This window comes from Nelusetta ayraudi, unplaced genomic scaffold (genome assembly GCF_046127955.1).
Source record: "Nelusetta ayraudi isolate G7.1 ecotype Tasmania unplaced genomic scaffold, CSIRO-AGI_Nayr_v1 ptg000017l, whole genome shotgun sequence".
In the NCBI taxonomy this organism is placed as follows: Eukaryota; Metazoa; Chordata; class Actinopteri; order Tetraodontiformes; family Monacanthidae; genus Nelusetta; species Nelusetta ayraudi.
The window spans coordinates 10614815-10633441 of NW_027466067.1; the positions used below are offsets into that span (position 1 = coordinate 10614815).

Sequence of the window (18627 nt, forward strand, 5' to 3'; positions counted from 1 at the left end):
AATTTTTATAATATTATAACAGACTGTTAAAATACATATCTTCCAAATTATGTATATATACATATTTGTGTGTGCGTGCGTTAATGTATCAGTAAATAATTTTGTGCATATCTCATGATGATAAAAGATCAAAATAACTTCTGTGCAGTCACTCATTATTTCATGCAGACATAATGGAGGTGGAGGTATCTCACTGTCACATGATGAAAGATGTGCTGCCTAAATGATCACTGGTTTGTTTACAACATGAATAATTCACAAGGCTAATGGGCCATTGGGGGAATATTAATCATAATTATAACGTCGTTTAACAAATCTGACTCCCAACTGAAGTTGGACACGAAATATAAATCAAATTGATTTTCAAGTCACTTTTAGTTGGCTCTGAGCTGACTGATATTGAAACGATGCTGCCCTCAAATTACAGTTTGAACCTTCTTGTGTAATTAGCTTTCTTATTGCTTAGTGTTTGTTTTTTTTTCTAGTTGAGAAGCCGCTCTTTAAATGAAACGGTGAGATTAAATAATTGAAATGTAATGAGGGATTGTCTGAATCAACAACAATGACCTGCCGTGACTGTGCTCATTTGGACTACAGTTGAAAGTGGAGGATAATAATCCCACTGTTGCCCAACGCAGTGTCTCAACCAGGGTTCCAAGTAATTACATATATTTTCACACAAAACATTCGCACAATATACTTGTTGTAACAGTCACTTTAATAGCAGTATAGATGATTACATAGCAGCAAGAACATTCATACACATCTTAAACATCAGGATTCTTGTAAAGATATATCTTATTTTATAAATATTTATGTAAATAAATAAACTCATCTGATTGGTATAGAATCTTTGAGAATATAAGGAAATGGAGACACTTGTAACAGAAACCGTCTGTCCACGGTGGAATTTCAAATACTGTATGGAAATAATGGAGCGTCGAGGTGTTTTACTACAATACACGCCTTTTTAGTAAACCAATGCAACAAATAGCAGCAATTTAACTTGAACTTCAAAATGTTTCATTAATTGTATTATACTTTTAGCTCTGTTTTATAACATTATTTGCTGCCAGCTAATTGACAGCTGATTTTACAGGCTCAAAAACAAAAAAATATTGTTTTGTCATTTCAATGTCATTTTACTTTACTTTAAAATGGCATTACAGTGTCAGCACAAAACTGTGAGTCAAAGTCTTTAAATACATGTTTTCCCAACACAACTCTTAATTATCAATACGAGAAGACTAAGAGAGACTGTAAAGCTTCAGTAGACACATTAAATATGGTCGGAAAAGTCGTGACCATATAGCCAGAACTCCAGGATGTGACATAATCCAAGCAAACTGCACATGACAAGCTTTATGTCTTGCTTAATCCTGCATTTGAAGGCCCCGCTCATTACGAAACACGGTCACGTCTGGCTCTCGCCATCTCTTTTCATGAGCTCCGCTCTGCTTTTATTCCCCTGCAAATGATGTCTTAATAAAAAGGTAGAAAATAACAGTCCAGGCCTTGGCCATCTCTTTAATGACGAGCCCTATTTTAGTATGTCTGTCTGCAGGCTTTTGGTTTGACTTCAGCGGTCACCACGCTTCACCATGCCGCACTTCCATCCAGTGATCTCACACAGCACTGATTAATACCAGTTCAGGCGGCAAACCACTTCATCTGCTGTGCTTCCGTGTATGAATCTGTCTCATGAGGATTCTAGACCCCGGCTCTTTGCAAGTAATTGACTGTGCCTTTGGGCTTTGGTCTCCTCTCCCCTTGGAGGACCATGCGAAAGAAACAAACAGTTGTGGTTCCATCAGCATGTCAAAATAAATGTGACCTTACAGATCTCATGCAAGTACAGATGATTAAAGGAGCAATATACGAAATTCAACCATTTGGTGCGGTTGTGTCCCACAAAACCCCTAGCGTTGAACAACCACTCAGCAAGTATTGATTAGAAGCGATAATCAATGTCTTTGTGTTCAATGTCAAGTGAGAAAGCAAGCGTAACAGGGCAACTGAACTGCTGCGCCTCTTCTTATTTCCTCGCCATTGGTTTGTTTTTTGAAAAATATATTTTAGGTTACGATTTTTAGTGGCTACGTTATCATTAGCGTTGGCCAGTGTCTTCATTTTTCAATGTCACGTTCACTAAATGAAACCAGTAACCAGCAATGTCTACTCGAGAAGTCACAACACCACTAGCGCTTAGACACAACATTTGCTTTTCCCAAAGTCTAATTTTGTATGCAGCTCCTTTACGTACAGCTCATTCAACAAATGGCCCATGAGAAGAGTTATGACAGGGGTCTGTACCTCAGAATGACAGTGATTGAGTAAACAATATAGTAGTGTACTCAGTATTTTCTTTCCAGCAAGAAATCTGCAGCGGACTGCTCATATTATTATTTTTTTTTTACTTTACATTATCTGGAATAAGCTTCCAGACAAATGCACCATTACAATAAATCTTCAGCAACAGTCACTGACACAAGTCACAGAGAAATTATCCTGCGAAATTACTGAGTAGCTTTGCGGCTAAAGTGTAAAAATAATGAGAGTCGTGGGTCTCTCAGAGTATTAATCTAAGGTTAAAGCTGCAAAGGTTTAACAGTCTTAAAGTCGTCAGATATATGTATATATTTTGAATACAACAGTGAACAACTGAACTCCCAGAGTGTGACTAATTCTGTGACCTCAAGCGCTCATTTATTTAATGCGCTTCAGCGAGAGTTCTTATCAGATAGCTGTTGTTTCTTCCGAGACGAGACAATGTCTTCAACACAACACACCAGAGACAGACAGTACGGCAGCTCGGTGCCTAATGATAAATCACAAGATTTTCACAAGAGAGATTTTTTTTTTCACTCATAAAGGTTAGTCAAGAAAGGCCGGCAGAGCATTTGTAGCCGGCCGTACGAGATTTTACCGTTTCACGAGGTCTTGGCATTCTACGTAGCTCGACGTCCACTGTGAGACAGAGCAAAGAAAAGAAACGACAGACCTACTCATCCAGAGACAGCGCTTCAAACTTGACAAGATAGATAAGCAAGAATCTTTTTAGTACACAAGTTTGAGCACCAAAGTGTAGCTCAGGGTATCGTCGGAGTAGAGTACACCGACAGTATACAGTGTGTGAGCATCCTCGCCGTTCGATCTGCTCCAGCTCAGTCGTAAGTAAGCAAGCAGCGTCGCTGCCGCCCCAAGAAGTACTTGCGACTTGCTCTTTCAACTTCGGGTTGCCCCGCTTTACCAGTGGTCCCTACCAGACGCGACACTTTAGCTCGGGGTTCATCGCGGTGCCTTTCTGGCACTGGAACGCTTCTGAGAATGCCTCAAAGTTCTGGAGAGAGCCAAGCACCCTGAAGAGAAAACAAACTCAGAATGAGTGGTGGCGGTAGACAGGACGCCAGGGGAGCACTTCAGGGTAACAACGACAGGAAATCTCAAGTAAGAATCAGGGTTTGATGGTTCATGGACAGCTGATCTGTTACTGCAGGTGATGCAAAAGGCCTCATAATCTGCATAATTACCACTTGAACTCTTCAGAAATGGTAAAGACTCAAACTTTGTTTTCAGAAAGTGTCTTGTAGAAACATACAGTTCGAAAGAAAAAAAAAGAAAAGACAATGTCTACCTGTATTCCAAGGGACTGTGTGGGTCGGTCTTAATGGACTGGCTGGCATATTCAGGCCTATAAGCACCACACCACACCTAATAAAAACCACACAAGCATCAAGGAATTTAATTTCAAGAACAACTTGAGCTCCACAAATTTCAGCACTGATGTGATCTTTATTTCAGGAAACGTGCTGTGTACACGTGTGAGATCGTATTTTGGTCCCATAGCAAAAAAAGAAAAAATGCACCCAATGAGCTGTGGAGCAAAAGTGGGAAGTTAAAGTGAAAAGCTCCCCGCTGAGTTACCAATAAAATGGTATCTCATTATTCGGACATACTTGGGCAAAGTTGATGAAGAAAAGCTGCTTGTGATCCATGTCTAGACCGGGTAGTTGAGCCTCTTCACCCTCTGTCTCTACCCACTTGAGGTAAGCCTGGAAACACAGGAGCAACCTTTATAAACTGGTGTCAGGTGATTAATTTTTTTTTTTCTTTCTCTTTTTGAATTCGAGATCTGGATGGAAAGCATAACACTGATTTATAATTTTGTAGCCGTGCTGCCAAGCACCTTGTAGGCTTGTCGGACCCCTCCGTTGTCTGCGATGTTCTCCCCTAAAGTGCTTATTCCACTGACCTGCAATCACACAGACACACCAGCATTATAGCACTCTCTCCGCTGGCCCCTTAATAAACGGTTCAGCGTCTACTGGGATTACAGAACATCTCATTTAATTCATTCCACTGGGCACTTACGTTCTGTCCGCCAGCTAGTTTCCAGTTGAAGTTGCCGTATTGTTGCACCATGCACTGTGACTGCTCTTTAAAATGCTCGGCGGAGTAATTACTCCACCAGTTCAGCATGTTACCGTCCCTGTCGAAATTACGCCCTGTGTGGCAATCAGAGGCGTCAATTAGAGCAGCCCTTCACCGACACTGGGGACTAAATAAAACTGCGTGCGTGCTGATTCCCTGAAGTGTCTTCGGCAAATTGCTCACCGTTGTCGTCGAAGCCGTGTGTGATCTCGTGTCCGATCACCATTCCTATCCCACCAAAGTTGAGGGCCTGGTGCTGCTGCTTGCTGAAGAAGGGTGGTTGGAGGATTCCAGCTGGAAAGACTGACAGAAAAAAACAAAACAGGATTTATTTTTCATAAAGCCATCCATTGTTTTTGCTCATTGGTTTGTGTTGCACTCTCGCGACAGTCTTACCAATCTGGTTCCTGTTGGGCGAGTAGAAGGCGTTGACCACGGCAGGGCCAATGATCCACCTGGAGGTGGGAATAAGAAAGAGTTATAATGAATGAAGCCTTGCACACGCGCGCACAGTTTTTGACGTTATGCTTTTTCTCCCGTGTCTTGTGTGCAACAATATGACAAACAGTTCAACCGTCCACCAACACCCAGAATCTGTACTCTCAAAAACTCAACATCTATTGAGCTAAAGCACAACTGTAGTGTAAACTAATGTGGCAAAGATGACCACTGGAGAAAAAAAGATATGATGCAATGTGACGCCCATTACATGTGATTTTTGATTCCCAGTTGTAAATATTACTTGGTTAATATTTACAATTTCAGATGAAGTTGATAAGTGAGGGTAGAAACATCAGATAATTTGGCTGTAAATGACTTTGAGGAATTGGTCCCTGCAATTGGGTATAATGTCTTGTCATGATTAACCCCCTTAATTAAACACTCATAAGGATTTTTAAATGGTTTTAAATTGACGTGCACAACATTAAGAGGTAAAAGCTGGTGCCATTTGAGTGAAATCCATCATTTCAAGAAACTTGTCAAATCTTACAGGTCTGGGTCAACTGCTTCTCTCAGCTTCTTCAGACTCTTGTGAGCTTCAGACTTGAGATTCTCCAGGATGTTCTCAAAGTAGAGTTCCTCGCTGAAGTTAAGCTTCGGAGAGAGAGTGCATAGAAAGCAGAAGTTTAAAACCAGGGGCTTTAGTCATTTTTTCCGTTGCCAAGAGTGACATTTTATCGAGGACTTACATGGGCGTACTCTTGGTCCAGCTTCGGGTTGCCCTCCTGCAGGATGTGATCTGGGTAGCCGATGTGTTCTTTGATCGCCATGGCCTACATGGGAGCACACATGTCAACAGGAGCTGCCGTGGAGAAGATACAGGAAGTGCTTGTCGCTTCGTCTTGGCCACCTTACCTTCTCCCTTGCCTTCTCCTTGGAAGGGTCATCCATCCAGCTCAACTCTTCCAAGGTTTCCACATAAGCTGTCTGGATCTTACTGATCAGGTCACTGACCTGTGAGTGGTGGAAACACGGTACCAGGGGTGCAGGCATGAATCTTGTGAACGAAGCCTGATTTTACTATTTCACTTTATCAGTTTGCAGGGTTAAGAGAACATGAGGATTGGACAGTGTTTTCTGTGTCTCAAGCATGTCAGTGAAATCTCTAAAGTAAGAAAAGTCTGTCCCTTTCTTTTTGTGCTTGCTCTTCTTCCCAGTAATTGAGTGCTAAAACAGTGTTATCTGTAACGTCACAAAGGGAAGTGACCTCACTCATGTTAGTGCCAACACTCCCACTCATGGTATATTGTTTCAAACATGGAAGGTTCGAGTTTTCAACCAAGTGAAACTGTTTTTGAAGAAGGCTGGAACAGTGGGCTAAGTATGTTGTTACTAATGTCCTTTGTTAGGATACATATTAGTGCAAAGCTGCTCTGCTGGAGTCCAGAATTAAAAATAGCAATAATAATAATAAAGATTTGATAATAAGGGGTCTTTAGTCTTTAGGGGTTGACAATACTCACCATTTTTTTGCTCTCTCCGGCAAAGGTTTCTTTCACATACAGAGCCCCGACTGCGTTCACCATGCTGCTCTGGACGTAGCGGACGCACTCCCGCCACCATGCATCCTCCACAGTGGTCCCGTAGAGAGTCTGACACACACAGTGTTGCATTATTTCGTTATCACGAATACGCTTCAAACTCACTCTGTGCCAAAGGACATTCTGCACACCATACCTTCCTGTAACGGGCTCTGGCGTCTTTGAAACGGCGGCTCAAGCTATTCACTCTGTCAAAGACGAGCTGCCAGATGAGGTAGTTCTGTATTGTCCTGTGAACAAAACCCACTGTCACTGTTTTTTTGTTTTTTTAATTCACACTGACAGATCAAATTTTTTTTTTTTAGCGCTTATCCGCACAGAACGCTCTGGGACCGACCTGACGCTGTGCTTGGGGAGAACCTCGTTCATCTTCTCGAGGTAGGGAGAGCTGTACACCACCACCTCTTCCCCCAGCTGGACGTTGATGGAGACGCTGGAGAGCACTCCCTGAATGTATCGTGTCCAGTTAAATCCCTGTAAAACACCAGCGTAAGGAGACGTGTACTTTAGTTTTCCGAAAGTGTGGACATGGTCATAAATCATTGTTTTATCAAAGCTGCTGCAGCTGTTCAACCATGCCAAGCAAGCTAATGGCAGTAGACACATCCTCAATCACTGGCTCTGCTTCCTCTCTCCGACTGTTGCAAATGCAGCTCTTATTCAGACCAGTCTCGCCGTAACGCTGAGCACACACACACCAAAAAAGGTGGCATCACACTCACGTTCAGGCTGTACGTGTTCTGCAGCTCTCCAAGCGTCATCTTATTGTAAAGAACCGTAACATCTTGACGCTCCTCTGCTGGTGATGTGGCCTGTAAAGTAACAGGATGAAATAGGATTGGTGGTTGTATAAACAGTAACAATTTGGTCCCCTAATCCGTTTCTCATCGGTTAAGCTCTCGACTGCGGCATATAAAGACAGGTTTTAAGTTTGCTCCAAGGAGCCGCTCGTCTTTTTCATCTTGTCATGATTAATTCGACACAGCTGGCGTCGCACAATTCCATTTCCTGTTGTCTCTGGCACTCACGTTGGCGATGTCTGTCTCGAGCTCCAGCACTTGCATCATTTCCTCCCACACATGGTCGTCGTCCTGAGTCAAGTTCCTGTCATCTCGGACTATCTTGGCAATAGAGACCATGTAATGGAGGTAGGCCTTGCGGACCTGCGGTGCGTATACAAGCTGTCAACCTGCTCTATCCAACAGTGTTACAGTGTCAAAGCAAAGAAAGTCAGCCTATCTGTCCTCTATCATTGATGCTGTTAAAGCGTTCAATTAAATCAGTTAATTTGACAAAGGTTTTTTTTTTTAATGGTGGATAGATTTGAATTTGGGAGGTGTTTTTTTTCTCAAAAGAGAAGTGTTTTACGCAATACAATGTTAAGTGGGAACAGAACCTTTTTGTAGTTTCCGTCATTGAAATAGTAATCTCTTGATGGCATCCCCAGTCCTGGTTGGTCGATCTAATAAAAAATTACAAACATTTATGCCTTGTTTCAACAAGATTGAACACCATTTTCCATGATATTGTTTATTTTGCTCTTTATCAACAAATCCCATTAAATGGGCAAGAGAGAGAACTTAAATTATCCTTCTCCCATTGTCTTTTGCACATTGTCATACCCCCAGTCACCACCTGGTTTACCGATAATGTGAGCAGCAGTTGTTAGGAAGACAAGTCCTTATTGATTTTCAGGGGTCAGAGGTCACAATGGGCAAACTGGTTGGAGACTATTGAAATAGAACAGGAACTTGAATAATCACTGGTCACAACCAAGGTGTGCAGAATAGCATCCAAACACTGAAACAGTATAGACTGTATATGCATATACTGCACACCTTTCTGCCACTTAATTAGGTACCTGGTACGAGCAAGTTGGAACTAACAATGTGGCTGGTGAGTTCATGTTCCTGCAATACCAGAACATCAGTGGTCATTTATATGTAATCTATCTTCAGTGTTACTTCAAATATCTTGTAGCCTTATTTTGTGCCTCTTAAGTGGGAACACAAGCTCAAAGCCTGTGATGAAAGTTTTGTACATTTGCAGATGATGATGTGAATATAAATTATGCTATCGGGGACAACCTTACATGAATGATGTGGCGTCGGGAGTCCCGGTCGTCGGTCCACACGTACATGTCCAACAGGGCCTTTTTGTGGAAGCGAGCGGTAAGTGCAGCCAGTGTGTCCTCAAAACTCCAAGACTCCTCTGGGATGAGAAAGAAATCAACTCTCACTTAAAGCTAGCTTGTAGCTGTTAAGTGTCATTCAATGTAGTGCATCATGGAATTCAAGCTCCAGCTTTGTTCCTACTTGATCCTTGACCTCTTACCTGTTCCGAATCTGCATGCACAAACACTGCGTGTAAATCCATTCGAAACCAGCCAGTGTGCACAACACAAAAGTTTAATTAAACAGGCAGAAGTCTGGAGCTCAGGAGAGAGCAGAGTAGACTATTTAAAACATCCGCCCACTCATCACGCTCCCAAACTCCACACCTGACCGCTCAGCTGAAGAACCTCTCGTGGATAGCAACACAAGCAAGGTTCCGCGGCAGGCACATGCACTTAAACAGGACCGTGCTTTTTCGTCTGTGTGCACGTGCTGCAAGTGGGCACTAGTCCAAGGCAAACTGGAAACATGATAAGTTGCTCCTACCCATTGTGGAGTTCCAGTCCTCAAAGGCCACAGGCCAGTCTCCGACACTCTCCATGAGCTTCAGGAGGGGCTGGGAGTCTCGCTGCTCTATGAGGCCTGCAGATAAGAGTCTCTTTAGTATTTCCACAACAGCAAGAAAGCACAGCCTGACCCATCAAAAATAGCCAGAAAATTCAATTTTCTTGGAACCGAGATTATTTGATGATCCACATTTTTTTCTTTTTATTTAATTTTGTTAACAATTTATTTTGTGCATCGTTTTGATATATTTGATGTTTTTGGCAATTTTTTCTCCTCCTGGGTCCACGTGGGCAATGACAGCGTAACCTGGAGTGGTGTGTTTGGGAGGAACGGCCTGCCCAATCTGAACCTGAGCGGTGTTCAGTAATTAGGTACTAGGTAATTAGGCACGAGGACAGCCAAGATCATCTCATCAGACCTTCGGCCCTATGTGCTGGAGACTCGGGTGAAGAGAGGTGCAGAGTTGTCAACCGATTAGCACCTGGTGGTGAGGTGTATTGCAATTGTCGAGTCCCAATTGGCGTTGTTCCACACTGCTGTTGGTGATGGGGCTGTTGCTAGCTGCGGCTGTAAGATCTCTCAGGCTTGTCGGACAGCAACTCTCGTACCCGCTGGTGCACACCCAGGGTCAGGGGAGCCGTCAAGGTGATGAGGGATGCCTAACAGAGCCTACAGTGTCCTGTAGGACTCTGGAGACTGCCAACAGCTACCGGTCTAAAGTCTACTCCCAAGCGCTAGAGAGGAGGATCTGGTCAATTGTTGAACCTCGGATAGAGGAGGAACAACACGGCTTTTGTCCCGATCGTGGAACACTGGACCAGCTCTTTACTCTCGTCACAGTGCTGGAGGGTGCTTCGGAGTTTGCCCAACCAGTCTACATACGTTTTTGTGGACTTGAAGGCTTACAACTGTGAAGGCTTATAACTGTGTGCCCTGACGGATCCTGTGGGGCACTTTGGGAGTCGTGAATGGCCCCTCTCTGGGTCCCTTTATCTATTCTGTGCGAGTCTGCTACGCATGACCGGTAGGAAATTAGACTCATATCCAGTCGGAGTTGGCGTCTGCCGAGTGGATGGATGGATGGAGGCGGGGTTTGGTTGGGTAACCTTAGGATCCTATCTGACGATGTGGTCCTTTTGACTTCATCTTGCTCTGACCTGCAGCTCTCACTGGTTCGGAACACAACCAAGGGTGAAGGGACTGGGATGAGGATTAGCCCCTCCAAATCTGAGGCCATGGTCCTCAGCCGGATAATGGGTGGAGTGTTCATTTTTGGCCCTGGAGGGAAGTCCTACCCCAGTTGGAGGAGTTCAAGTATCCCGGGGTCTTATTCACGTATGGGGGTCCAATAGAGCGGGAAATTGACAGTTGATTTGGAGCAGCATCAGCAGTGACGCAGACACTAAACCAATCCGTCGTGGTGAAGAAGGAGCTGAGCCGCAAGGTGAAGTTCTCGATTTACTGGTCAATATATTTATATATATTAATCCTTATCTATTTTGACTTCATTGACAGCAAGACCTTTTCACAGAGTTTAAACCCACACAAAGGCCTGTTGTTGTTATGATTAAAGTTAATGCAGCCGGTTGGTCATTGTTTCTATGGGGACATGCCTATTCTGTCAAACACAGAGGAGCTTGAAACTGTGCATGTTTGACAGCAACAGTTGTTTGCCTTTTTCTGCATGACCTATGGTGAACAGGACCCGTCTCTGTACGGTCACTCAACATCTGCTGCATCAGCTGAGAGTCTTTAGGATTTCAACACATGTAGAGAGCCCTACTCTCATTCATGCAGGAACTGTAGAGGACTTTGGCCTTCCTGATGGCATCTCTGTCCAGCTCATTCTCCGTCTCCAGAACACCTGCAACAACAAAGCGCGCACTCAGAGGTGTCCTTCCAATGAAATCCACACAGGGCGCCGAATGCTCCGGCCCACCAGTCAGTAATAATGAAGCTGACCTTTGAGAACAATCTCCAGCTTGTCTCTTAGAATGTCAAAGACGCTGTGACGGGAGCTCGTCTCTGGTATGACGTGCCGCTCCAGCCACCCACCGCAGGCGTACTGGTAGAAGTTATCGCAAGGCTTGACGGACTCGTCCATGTTCTGCAAGAGTCGAGCAGCTAGGAGGCAAAAGGCAAAAAGAGTTCCAGGATGGGTCAAAGAGGACTATTGTTTGTTTTGAGTAAGCAATGTCCTTGCCACTCAGCTTATGTGTTTTGCAGCATTGAAATTGCTTGGGAGAAAAGTAATCAAACAGAAAGAATCTGTCCCTCACCTGCAGTAACACAGTCCGGTGTTGTGCACACAGGGTTCAGGCTAGAGCGAAACAGCTGGCCTGGAAAAAGTCTTTATTATGAGTCAAAGGGAAAAATAAAACAATGAAAAAAACTCATTTTGAGGAAGTTAGGCTGCGTGGGATGGTCAGCGCGCGTGTGTGTGTGTGTTTGTGTGTCTGTCTGATGGGTAATGTCTATGTCAGCAGGGACTCTGTTCTTTCACTCTTGTTTGGCACTGCTGATGTGGCACTACAGGGCATTACAGCATTATAGTGACTATCGGAGGTGGAGGCTCCAGTGTGACACAGGCTCACTGATCCCACAGAGGTTAGTTTTGGCAGCATGAGGCGATCAGAGCTCACCTGTTGAACTCCTGGACACACTTGACCTGTTGGATTGATCTGAAGCAGCCAAAGGAAAGCGATTTTGGACAAGGTTTAGGAAGGTTAATGGATTGCATGGACGCGAAATGATGAGATAAGATAAAATCAGATGGTAAATGGGAAAAAAGCAGTATTGCAGCAATATAGTATAGGTATAAGTATAGGGAAGTTGAAAAGGGCAAGCAAAGTATAAAGAGCAGAAATGGTTGTAATGTGCAAATATATAATAATAACAATAATAATAATAATAATAATAATAATAATAATAATAATAATAATAATAATAATAAGAGCAACATATCATTCTAATACATTACTATTTTTAGATTTGCCCAATAACCAATTTGCATGCAACAATGTAAATGAAATACTACAGATCCAAACAGCCATTTAGACCAACGCAATAAAAGTTGAGATTAAATAGTACAACTATGCCAATGCAATGGTGTTCAAAACAGCCAAGTGCAAAGAGAAAAACAAAAATCAAGTTCTACGCGACATCAAAATTGTTTATGAAATAATCTTTGACACAATAAAAATACATGTAGAATAGGCAAGAATTTGCAATGTAAATGCTGTGCTTAATTTTGCTGCTGTTGTTTGCAAAAGAGCATCAACGACGGGTAAACACTGTCACAGCCACCAGTGAGTTTGGCCACGCTGCCTCCCCTTTACCTTTCACAACCGACGTGTAGAGCACCACTATCCCGGCCAAGGCGCAGCTGACCATCAGCAGCAGCACGGACAGACCGATCTCTGCAACGGTCCAGCGACGCTTCCCGGGTTTGGTTGATTTCTCCATTATATCCATCTGGCTTTCAGATTTGCCCATATTCCTCCTGACTGCCGGCTCTGCAGGAAAGACACCGTAGGAGTGTGGGATGGTCCACGCAGAGAGCTGCCGCCGTGTGCCTGCGTGTGTTTGTGTGTGTGGGCTGTGCAGCGATCCATCCGTAAACTGTGCCAGCTGACCTGCAGCGAGTGCGTTTCAACCCGCCGAACACCTACTGCAGCTCTGCCGACAGGAGTTGTGGAAGTGTTGTTGCTGGCAAGCATCCTGTCACATGTTTATTTTTCTACAGTGATGCAAAATGTATGAGCTACAGTGTTCCCACACTTACACATGCAAAAAAATATATGAGCAAAGCAAAGACATGAAGTTTGAATAATAGTCACGTGTAACTAGAACAATGCAGCCAAATTAACCTTCACAGCTTTGGGTCTAATTTCATTCTATAAACTTAATGTCCACGATTACACAAGTCAGATATGATTTGTTTGGGAATGACGCAGCGACCTGGTCCAATCTGGGCAGTTCTCTAGCTAATATCCATAAATCTGACTGCGTTTATTAGCGACCCAAAAAAGCACAATGATCAGAGAGGAGACCAGGCGACAGTCCGGGACGCTTGCCTGCACTTCCATTACGGCGGCCACCCGGCCAAAGCACAATAAATACTGCCTCCACCAAACAAGGCTTGAGCCGCAAACAAATCAAAGAATGCCTCGTCTATTGCAGCTGTTCAACATCGTTTGATGATGAAGTGAACGTAATGTCGTCGCATCTCTGTCAACTAATTCCAAATAATTTATTGTTCGATGAGAGTTTTTAAGAAAAGCATTTTCTAATACTCGTATCCTTTAACCCCCAATGTCCCACAAGGCAATTGCTGCAAACGCATTGTATCTTAATTAGAACTGCTTTCTGTTTATATCTGGAGTTACAATGTTAACCTGATTTCCGTTAACGTCTTTTTTGAGTGGTAGTCTGTGTTTCCTTTTCTGTTCTCATCTGTTGTGCCTGTCTCTCTGTTCCTCACCTGTGTTCTATTAACTAATCACCCAATGTTTATTCAGGTCCAGATCTTCCCTTTATTCCTCATTAGTTAGTCTGATGATGCCTTTAAGTTTGGCTATATTTTGATTATTTTATTTTATTTCTCTCTTTCTCTCTTTATATACATATATATATATATATGTATATATATACATATATATATATATATATATATATGTGATGTGTGAGCTACAAAGGCACGAGAAACTTGGTTAAAATTGATGGCAAGATGAATGCAGCAGGTTATCAAAAAATTTGCACTCATCAGCCCGGAAGCTGCGCATGGGACGTACTTGGATATTCCAACATGATAATGATCCAGAACACAAAGCCAAGTCAACCTGTCATTGGCTCCAGCAGAATAAAGTAAAGGTTCTGGAGTGGCCATCTCATTCCCCTGACCTCAATATCATTGAGCCACTCTGGGGAGATCTCAAGCGTGCAGTTCATACAAGACAGTCCAAGAATTTACAGGAACTGGAGACCTTTTGCCAAGAAGAATGGGCAGCTTTACCATCAGAGAAAATGAAGAGCCTCATCCACAACTACCACAAAAGACTCCAAGCTGTCATTGATGTTAAAGGGGGCAATACACGGTATTAAAAACTAGGGTATGTAAACTTTTGATCAGGGTCATTTGTGTAATTTCTGTTGTCATTATGATTTAAAAAGAGTAAGCACGGTTGTTTGATAATAAATGGCTTCACCTGAGCACTAACCATGAGTGAAAGAAACGTTTTTGTGTTATCATTCATATTCTCTGAAAAATGGCCAAGAAATCATCAATTCTGCTAGGGTATGTAAACTTATGAGCACAGCTGTATATAAAGATATATATATACACCACTTCTAAAAGAAAATATCTAAACAGCAAATCACATGGCAGAAACTAGGCGTGGTCAAGGAGACCCGCTAAAGGTCAAACCAATCATCAGAATGGAGAACAGCGTGATATGAGTGATTTTCAATGGTAGTTTCACAAAGTGTACATCCATTGGGATTGTCAAGTGCAGCCTTCTCCAGTAAGCAGCATTTCTGAGGCTGAAAACACCTTGTTGATGCCAGAGGAGGAGACTCACTGTTTTGTTTGATTTGACTGAATGGCAACAACAACCAAAACATGCAGAAAATCATCACTGAACGACGGCGTTTGGAAAATTTAAAGGTACGGGCTGCAGCAGCAGATGTCCACACTGGGTACCGCAGCTACTGTTCAATTCAATGCGACTGATTTTTCTCTCTGACAACTAATTCTCCAACTTTTATGTTCATGAGTTGATGACACCATAGATTACAGCCAAAAGCTTGTCTAACTGGGATGTTTGCTGCTTGATGTTTGACTGAGGGATGATGAATGGTGATGAACTAAGGCACATCATGTCCAGTTAGATGGCGCTGACAGGGAAGTTTGATTAGAAATGATTTTGAAGGTTTTTTTTTTCATCCGTCCTTTTTCCTGCCCTATTTTGTTTCTAACTTTTGTCGTTTATCTATTCTAATGCTTTTCTGGGGTTTATCCCAGCAGTTTTAATTGCCAGAACACATTGTGTTTTCTGTTGTTTTCTCTTTATCATTCGGCTCCATTCGTTGTTGATATAGTCTGTGGCTGGGAGCCGTCGTGCGCAGTGAATGCCATTTATTCTGCAAGCAGTTTCGAGAGCATTGAGTTAACCATTAAACTTCTGTTTTCAGAAACACCGGCACCCTCTTCACCTCAGCTCACCACACACACACGAGACAAATCTGCATCACTGCACTTACACACACAAACGCACCAGAACTCCGGCTTTAAACCTCCTTCCCGAGAGCTCATTTCTATGCACAATAATGACGTACGCGCGAACACAATATTGCAAATGAGCATTTGTGGAGGGGACAAAAAAATACAATCACCCGTGGCTTTCAGCGGCATTGCTTCACATCTTTTCACTCCGCAGCACCTGTTTCATTACCAAGCCCGTCGCCCTATCATTAGACCTGACAGGGAACAGGCTGTAAATCAGAGGTTCACGCTGCTGTGCCCCATTAGCCAATCCTGATGAATACTCATGGCCACATATCTGGCACTGCGGTGATGGACTGCGGGCAGCTGCTTGTTAAAGTTGCACTGACGTCCCTCCGTGTCACACTGGAGACAAACTGTCTCCAGGGTGAAAATTCTCAGGGAAGAGATTTTGCATTTGGGCGCCGTGATGGGGAAAATGGGAGGGGGCGCCATCGAAACAATCTAAATTTAGAAACCGAGGCAGTGTGGAAGCCATAGAGGTGATGGATGGATAGATAGATGGATAGATAGATAGATAGATAGATAGATAGATAGATAGATAGATGGATACACAAAAAAGTTTATTTGTAATTACCAAAGTCACACCTAATCAAATGAATCAAATAAATAAATGAATGATTAAATAAATAATCAGGTTAACAAATGTTCATGTCCTGACTAGCCGTTCTGCATTCCAGATCCAGTGCAGGCAGAGTCAATGTGCACCACTGAATACTTGAGGAATGTTTGCATATGACGAACTTCAACAGTACAGCCGGTAGCGGTGTCGGGTGTAATTGAAGCTTAGTCAAATGGCACTTTGCAAAGAGCTCTTTTCACTCAGAGACAGGTTTTGAAAGCGTTAATACTAATTAAAGCTGCAGTCTGTGGGATTAAGTGGCGTTTCGGAGTTGCGGTGACATGCAACCTATCTGCACCTTTATTTTGAATAAGCAGGGGGAAAAGGGATTTAAAGGCGACGGTGACGTTCAAAAGCCCTGTGAGGTTCGGTGTTTGACGCGGCGGGTGCAGCGGATTCCAGCGGTGAAATGAGGGACGGGGACGCTTAAAAGTGAACAGTCATGGTGACTTACTGCTGCAAGGCTGATAAATGACACACACACACACACTTCTTGGAAGAACTTAATTAAGACGGCTTTCTCTAGAGGGAAAAACATCTGCGCTGTTTAAATGCTGTTGTAAGACCCTTTTAAAAATCTGAATTTTAAAGACAAAGATGAAATGATCTAAGTATTCTTCATGATACCGTATGTTTGAAAAGGATGATTAAATTCTACAAATTATAGTTTTAATGTTTAACTAAAAGAACAGAACGTAGACATTCAATGGTTCAGTGTGCATTCCTGAATTATTTTAGATTCAGTATGTTTTTCCTCCTGAAATCTAGTTCCTATGATTTAAAAAAAAAGAAGAAGAAAAAAAAATAGTTTTTTAGTATTAGAATCCTGGACACAAATCTGCAGCGTTCCAGATAAAACCTCCCCAGTCGAAACTGTACACATGTTGTCAATTGTCTTCCTAGAAAATAATGAATGCATTCTGGCTTGGTTATATAAAAAGCCTTGTAGAAACGAGTCTCCCAGAAATCCTTCCGTGCGGACTTCTCTCATCTGCTGTTCACACAGTGTCTCACTTTCAGGCATTCTAAGAATCTCTTAAACTTTTATGATCCAGAAGTAAAAGCTTGAACAGTAATGCTGTGTAATTCTTAAAAGAAGGATGTCTACAACTGATTCGGTGTGTATAATGCATGCCTAGTGGTATAATATTAAATGCAAGTACTGCTGTAGCTCACTGATGGAGCTAACTCACTTTTCTTTTTCTCCTCAACTTCTTCCATCCCTCAAAATATTGAATCATATGAGACTGTTTCAGAAATTCAACATTGAATGTTTTCATCAATCAGTAACCCTTCATCTATTGTATGTATATATGCGTGTGAGTGTGTGTTTGTATTATATCTAATATATATTATATATACATATATGTATATATGTATACATATTTATATTTATATGTGTACATGTATATATGGATAACTTTGGATGTTCATTCTTTTTCATCAGCAGAACACTAACCAGAGCCTGAAAGCAGTATCATTTGATCCATTAGGAAGTAAAACTGGCATTTCAGTCCAAAATGAAGTGATTCATGCCGGGTCAGTCTCTGCGTGTTCACGGGCTGTCAATGTCTTTAACACTTTTGAGCAGGTGAAATGATTACATGATGTCACCCAGTCATTCAGGTGAAATATATTCATGCATAACAATTGTTTGGTGCTGTAAAAAACAGATTAAAAAAAAAACAAACGATTCTGTATATTTAGTATTGTGCCATACTTTGCCAGTGACTGAATTTAGGCTCAGAAATAGACTGTGGATTAAGTCATGGCGCAGACTGCTAGACAATTTGATTTTTTTCTGACTTCAGTGCTACTACTACACACACACACACACACACACACACACACACACACACACACACACACACACACACGTTCATAACAAATACCTAAATCCTACCCTGCCCGAGACCCCAGGCACCTACCTTGGTGTGCTGATGGTAGAAGTCCCTGAGCCGTCCCCCTCCCCACCGCCGCGGCGTGCTAATATCTCAGACAACCCCTGCTGAGCGTCCGCTCAGAGCTGGTGTGCAGAGAAATCAGTCGGCGCCGCTGAGTTGAAGGAGACGTTTATCCCGCTCCGAGCGCCGCTCGGCCAGTGAGTGAGGTGGCGGAGGGAGAGTGAGAGCATGAGATGAAGGCAGGGGGAGGGTGAAGGAGGAGGGGGAGGAGGGCTATGGGTGGGGGGGAGGGTGATGGCGTTGGATTGTTTTTTTGCGGTGACGGTCCTGTGACAAGTGCTTGGGTTTCTGATTAGCTGAGGGAGGTGGTGGCGGCGGGGGGGGGGGGTCCACCATCCTCGGGGTCATCAGGATGCGGCCGAGCAGAGCGGCAAAATCTCCTCTCTCACTGACGTCCACAGCGGCTGAGCACGGGAAGGCAGAGGGAGGGAGGAGAGGGAGAAAAAAAAACAAAACAACAACAACAACAACCTTGTGAGCTCCAACGAGATAAGACAAACAGGTTCTTAAACGTTGTGATCATCTGCTGACAAGCTGTGTGAAACCTCCGTCTGCCGTTGCTGCGTTCAGGGGCCCCTGCATGCTGAGCAGCGGCGCGCTGTCA

General features: G+C 43.1%; 1 protein-coding gene across 2 annotated transcripts; it reads right to left on the reverse strand.

The window, feature by feature from the left end:
- Nucleotides 1–2394: 2394 nt before the first annotated feature.
- mmel1 (membrane metallo-endopeptidase-like 1) lies at nucleotides 2395–18160 on the reverse strand. 2 transcript variants are annotated; one of them, XM_076025389.1, is made up of 24 exons: nucleotides 17988–18160; nucleotides 12493–12669; nucleotides 11797–11835; nucleotides 11434–11493; nucleotides 11117–11278; nucleotides 10938–11018; nucleotides 9134–9229; nucleotides 8566–8684; nucleotides 7870–7935; nucleotides 7502–7636; nucleotides 7196–7285; nucleotides 6811–6947; nucleotides 6610–6703; nucleotides 6396–6524; nucleotides 5788–5886; nucleotides 5622–5705; nucleotides 5423–5526; nucleotides 4828–4886; nucleotides 4615–4734; nucleotides 4372–4505; nucleotides 4187–4252; nucleotides 3957–4052; nucleotides 3635–3711; nucleotides 2395–3359 (listed from the first exon to the last, which is right to left on the reverse strand). In XM_076025389.1, exons 2-24 carry the CDS (start codon nucleotides 12647–12649, stop codon nucleotides 3260–3262), a joined length of 2304 nt encoding a protein of 767 aa, XP_075881504.1. In that variant the 5' UTR covers nucleotides 12650–12669; nucleotides 17988–18160; the 3' UTR covers nucleotides 2395–3259. The 2 variants fall into 2 exon arrangements, with proteins under 2 accessions (XP_075881504.1, XP_075881505.1); XM_076025390.1 differs by lacking the exon at nucleotides 11797–11835.
- Between the last annotated feature and the right edge of the window lie 467 nt (nucleotides 18161–18627).

Excerpts from the sequence above, each read along its gene's own strand:
- mmel1 (XM_076025389.1), bottom strand. The coding sequence starts at position 12,649 with ATGGGCAAATCTGAAAGCCAGATGGATATAATGGAGAAATCAACCAAA. Across the intron at positions 8,685-9,133 it reads GGACTGGAACTCCACAATGG|AGGAGTCTTGGAGTTTTGAG; the intron begins GTAGGAGCAACT and ends TTCTCATCCCAG. Across the intron at positions 7,637-7,869 it reads ATGACGGAAACTACAAAAAG|GTCCGCAAGGCCTACCTCCA; the intron begins GTTCTGTTCCCA and ends TACGCACCGCAG.